This window comes from Salvelinus fontinalis, chromosome 23, assembly GCF_029448725.1.
Source record: "Salvelinus fontinalis isolate EN_2023a chromosome 23, ASM2944872v1, whole genome shotgun sequence".
Taxonomy (NCBI): Eukaryota; Metazoa; Chordata; class Actinopteri; order Salmoniformes; family Salmonidae; genus Salvelinus; species Salvelinus fontinalis.
The window spans coordinates 31535218-31540352 of NC_074687.1; the positions used below are offsets into that span (position 1 = coordinate 31535218).

General features: G+C 41.9%; 1 protein-coding gene across 1 annotated transcript; it reads left to right on the plus strand.

Annotated features, from left to right (window-relative positions):
* The first annotated feature begins 424 nt into the window (after positions 1 to 424).
* LOC129821126 (gamma-crystallin M3-like) lies at positions 425 to 1360 on the plus strand. The gene is made up of 3 exons (XM_055878446.1): positions 425 to 482; positions 629 to 871; positions 1025 to 1360. The coding sequence occupies exons 1-3, from the start codon at positions 453 to 455 to the stop codon at positions 1316 to 1318; spliced, it is 567 nt and encodes a 188-aa protein (XP_055734421.1). The 5' UTR covers positions 425 to 452; the 3' UTR covers positions 1319 to 1360.
* The last annotated feature ends 3775 nt before the right edge of the window (positions 1361 to 5135 follow it).

The window sequence follows — 5135 nt, forward strand, 5'->3', positions numbered from 1 at the left end:
CTCCCCACTGTATATACATTTGCATACAAAAAACAGTTTTTGCTTTGTCATTATGGGGTATTGTGTAGACTGATGAGTAAAAACTATTCAACCCATTTTAGAATAAGGCTGTAACGTAACAAAATGTGGAAAAAGTCAGGGGGTCTAAAAACTTTCCGAATACACTGTATGTATGCAATGGGTGTCACTGCCACAGTCTATTGTTTCTATTAAAGGTTTTGTGGGACCTGTTCCACAATGAAAAAAAGGCTTTTTAAGTCTTCTAGGGACCCAGTCACATGGAAACATGACTATGGTACTTCAGCACTCTATAGGCCTCTATGCTGTGTTGCTGGGTCAGGGGTTTACACAATGGGGCCCACAGATTCTTTGGGTTTGGTCAGATATAAAAGTAAGGGTTAACACAGACAGGACATCAGTTTAGCAACAACACAGCAACTCAGTGAACAACAATGACCACCACCGGCATGAACATGGGAAGAGTAAGCATTATTAGAAAATGATTTCAAATACATTAATCTCTATAATATCCTTACATCTTTACATTCAAAACTAAAAGCCTCTTATATTTGTTGTATTTATTGAATTATACATTGAGAAATAATAAATAAATACCTTGTGTTTTCAGGCCACCTTCTACGAGGAGAGGAACTTCCAGGGCCGCTCTTATGAGTGCAGCTCCGACTGCCCTGACATGTCTTCCTACATGAGCAGGTGCCAATCCTGCAGGGTTCAGAGCGGCTGCTTCATGGTGTACGAGCGCCCCAACTACATGGGAAACCAGTTCTTTTTGAGGAGGGGAGAGTACTCAGACTACCAGAATATGATGGGAATTACCGATGGTATCAGGTCCTGCCGCATGATCCCCATGGTAAGCCATATGATATTCAGGCTGCTGTAACAATCCCACTAGAAGTAGCTGTGTGAAGTCCATAATCACACAAATCATATTGGCCCTGTGAGCTTATCAACAGTATGGTGTAGTCAGTAATTATTTCAAATATTTGTATTTCCCAAATAACAGCACCGTGGAAACTTCAGGATGAGGATCTACGAGAGGGAGAACTTCGGAGGTCAGATGCACGAGATGATGGACGACTGTGACTCCATCCAGGAGCGTTACCGTATGTCTGACTGCCAGTCCTGCAACGTGATGGACGGCCACTGGCTGATGTATGAGCAGCCCCACTTCAGAGGCAGGCAGATGTACATGAGGCCTGGAGAGTACAGGAACTTCAGGGATATGGGCATGGGAATGGGAGGCATGAGCGGTGGCATGAGGTTCATGAGCATGAGGCGTATCACTGATATGTGCTAGAAATGTTGTATTGACCAAATAAACAGTGATTGGTAATCCGTAGCAATTGAGTGTGCTGCATCATTTCAATATTTTGGTGTTTTGTAATTACATCTGTAGATATATAATTTATTATATAATTGACATACCCACTGATGTTAAAGGCACATTCATCATCATCATTCAGACACATCTGTTTCAAATAGTTGGTTTCCTGGCATTGTTACTAGAAAGATTTGAATAACAATTACAGTTAAAGTCGGAAGTTTACATATACCTTAGCCAAATACATTTAAACTCAGTTTTTCACAATTCCTGACATTTAATCCTAGTAAAAATTCCCTGTCTTAGGTCAGTTAGGATCACCACTTTATTTTAAGAATGTGAAATGTCAGAATAATAGCGGAGAGAATGATTTATTTCAGCTTTTTTCATCACATTCGCAGTGGGTCAGAAGTTTACATACACTCTTTGTATTTGGTAGCATTGCCTTTAAATTGTTTAACTTCAGTCAAACGTTTCGGGTAGTCTTCCACAAGCTTCCCACAATAAGTTGGGTGATCTTTGACCCATTCCTTCTGACAGAGCTGGTGTAACTGAGTCAGGATTGTAGGCCTCTTTGCATCAAACACGCCTTTTCAGTTCTGCCCACAAATGTTCTATAGGATTGAGGTCAGGGCTTTGTGATGGCCACTCCGATACCTTGACTTTGTTGTCCTTAAGCCATTTTGCCTCAAATTTGGAAGTATGCTTGGGGTCAATGTCCATCTGGAAGACCCATTTGCGACCAAGCCTTAACTTCCTGACTGATGTCTTGAGATGTTGCTTCAATATATCCACATAATTTTAAATCCTCATGATGCCATCTATTTTGTGAATTGCACCAGACCCTCCTGCAGCAAAGCACCCCCACAACATGATGCTGCCACCCCCGTGCTTCACAGTTGGGATGGTGTTCTTCGGCTTGCAAGCCTCCCCCTTTTTCCTCTAAACATAACGATGGTCATTATGGCCAAACAGTTGTATTTTTGTTTCATCAGACCAGAGGACATTTCTCCAAAAAGTATGATCTTTGTCCCCATGTGCAGTTGCAAACAGTAGTCTGGCTTTTTTATGGCGGTTTTGGAGCAGTGGCTTCTTCCTTGCTGAGCGGCCTTTCAGGTTATGTCGATATAGGACTCGTTTAACTCTGGATATAGATACTTTTGTACCTGTTTCCTCCAGCATCTTCACAAGGTCCTTTGCTGTTGTTCTGGGATTGATTTGCACTTTTCACACCAAAGTACGTTCATCTCTAGGAGACATAACGCGTCTCCTTTCTGAGTGGTATGACGCCTGCGTGGTCCCATGGTGTTTATACTTGAGTACTATTGTTTGTACAGATGAACGTGGTACCTTCAGGCTTTGGGAAATTGCTCCCAAAGATGAACCAGACTTGTGGAGGTCTACAATTTTTTTTCTGAGGTCTTGGCTGATTTCTTTTGATTTTCCCATGATGTCAAGCAAAGAGGCACTGAGTTTGAAGGTAGTCCTTGAAATACATCCACAGGTACACCTCTAATTGACTCAAATGATGTCAATTAGCCTATCAGAAGCTTCTAAAGCCATGACATCATATTCTGGAATTTTCCAAGCTGTTTAAAGGCACAGTCAACTTATTGTATGTAAACTTCTGATCCACTGGAATTGTGATACAGTGAGTTATAAGTGAAATAGTCTGTCTAAAAACAATTGTTGGAAAAATTACTTATGTCATGCACAAAGTAGATGTCCTAACCGACTTGCCAAATCTATAGTTTGTTAACAAGTAATTTGTGGAGGGGTTGAAAAACTGGTTTTAATGACTCCAACCTAACTGTATGTAAACTTCCGACTTCAACTGTATACAGAGAAAAGAGTCGGCCCGAGAAATGAACCATGTGGTATCCCCATAGAGACTGCCAGAGGTCCGGACAACAGGCCCTCCGATTTGACACACTGAACTCTATCTGAGAAGTAGTTGGTGAACCAGGCGAGGCATTCATTTGAGAAACCAAAGCTGTTGAGTCTGCCGATAAGAATACGGTGATTGACAGAGTTGAAAGCCCTGGCCAGGTCGATGAAGACGGCTGCTCAGTACTCTCTTTTATCGATGGCGGTTATGATATCGTTTAGTACATTGAGCGTGGCTGAGGTGCACCCGTGACCAGCTCGGAAACAGGATTGCACAGAGGAGAAGGTACGGTGGTATTCAAAATGGTCAGTGATCTGTTAATTAACTTGGCTTTTGAAGACTTTAGAAAGGCAGGGCAGGATGGATTTAGGTCTGTAACAGTTTGGGCTCTAGAGTGTCACCCCCTTTGAAGAGGGGGATGACCGCGGCAGATTTCCAATCTTTAGGGATCTCGGACGATACAAAAGAGAGGTTGAACAGACTGGGGTTGCAACAATGGCAGCGGATAATTTTAGAAAGAGAGGGTCCAGATTGTCTAGCCCAGCTGATTTGTACGGGTCCAGGTTTTGCAGCTCTTTCAGAACATCTGCTGTCTGGATTTGGGTGAAGGAGAAGCTGGGGAGGCTTGGGCAAGTAGCTGCGGGGGGTGCGGAGCTGCTGGCCGGGGTTGGGGTAGCCAGGAGGAAAGCATGGCCAGCCGTAGAGAAATGCTTATTGCAATTTTCGATTATCGTGGATTTATCGGTGGTGACAGTGTTTCCTAGCCTCAGTGCAGTGGGCAGCTGGGAGGAAGTGCTCTTATTCTCCATGGACTTTACAGTGTCCCAAAACGTTTTGGAGTTAGAGCTACAGGATGCAAATTTCTGTTTGAATAAGCTAGCTTTTGCTTTCCTAACTGGCTGTGTGTATTGGTTCCTGACTTTCCTGAAAAGTTGCATATCGCTGGGACTATGCAATGCTAGTGCACAGGAAGTTTTTGTGCTGGTCAAGGGCAGTCAGGTCTGGAGTGAACCATGACGCAGAGTCTGACCCAAAACATGATCCTGTAGGGACAGAACACACTGAACACAATTTGACATACGACATCAATGTATCTTAATGTTTCTGAGAAATTGCATATTTATTGCACTGATTAAATAACAGAGTAACTATATAATTGTGTTTAATGGCAAAATTAATGTGTGATTAAAGGTTAGCATGCCTTAGAGTATCTACAAATCTGCAACAACAAAAATAATGGAGGGTATCCTCTTTTCCCCTTGCAAGTTTTTCTTTTTTATAAATGAATTAATGAATTTGTTTTGCTGAAGGCTCAAACAATAAAGGCTTTTTATATGTAAAACTCATCTGAATGCATGAACCTGAATTTTTCTAATTTGTCCTGTTTTCCTGTATCTAACGCACACAACTGCATGTTTACAAAACCATTGTGAGATAGTAATTTTCTAAGATACAGTGCCTTCAGAAAGTATTCAGACCCTTTGACTTTTTTCCCACATTTTGTTATGTTACAGCCTTATTCTAAAATTGATTAAATTGTTTTTTTTCCCCATCATCAATCTACACACAATACCCCATATTGACAAAGCAAAAGCAGGTTTTTATAAATTTTTGCTAATTTATGAAGAAACAAAGTGTGAAAAATAAAATGTATGTAAGTATTCAGACACTTTACTCAGTACTTTGTTGAAGCACGTTTGGCAGCGATTACAGCATTGAGTCTTCGTGGGTATGACACTACAAGCTTGACACATCTGTATTTGGGGAGTTTCTCACATTCTTCTCTGCATATCCTCTCAAACTCTGTCAGGTTGGATGGGGAGTGTTGCTGCACAGCTATTTTCGGGTCTCTCCAGAGGTGTTCGATCGGGTTCAAGTCCGGGCTCTGGCTGGGCCACTCAAGGA

Excerpts from the sequence above, each read along its gene's own strand:
- LOC129821126 (XM_055878446.1), top strand. The coding sequence starts at position 453 with ATGACCACCACCGGCATGAACATGGGAAGA. Across the intron at positions 483-628 it reads CCGGCATGAACATGGGAAGA|GCCACCTTCTACGAGGAGAG; the intron begins GTAAGCATTATT and ends TTGTGTTTTCAG. Across the intron at positions 872-1,024 it reads CCTGCCGCATGATCCCCATG|CACCGTGGAAACTTCAGGAT; the intron begins GTAAGCCATATG and ends CCCAAATAACAG.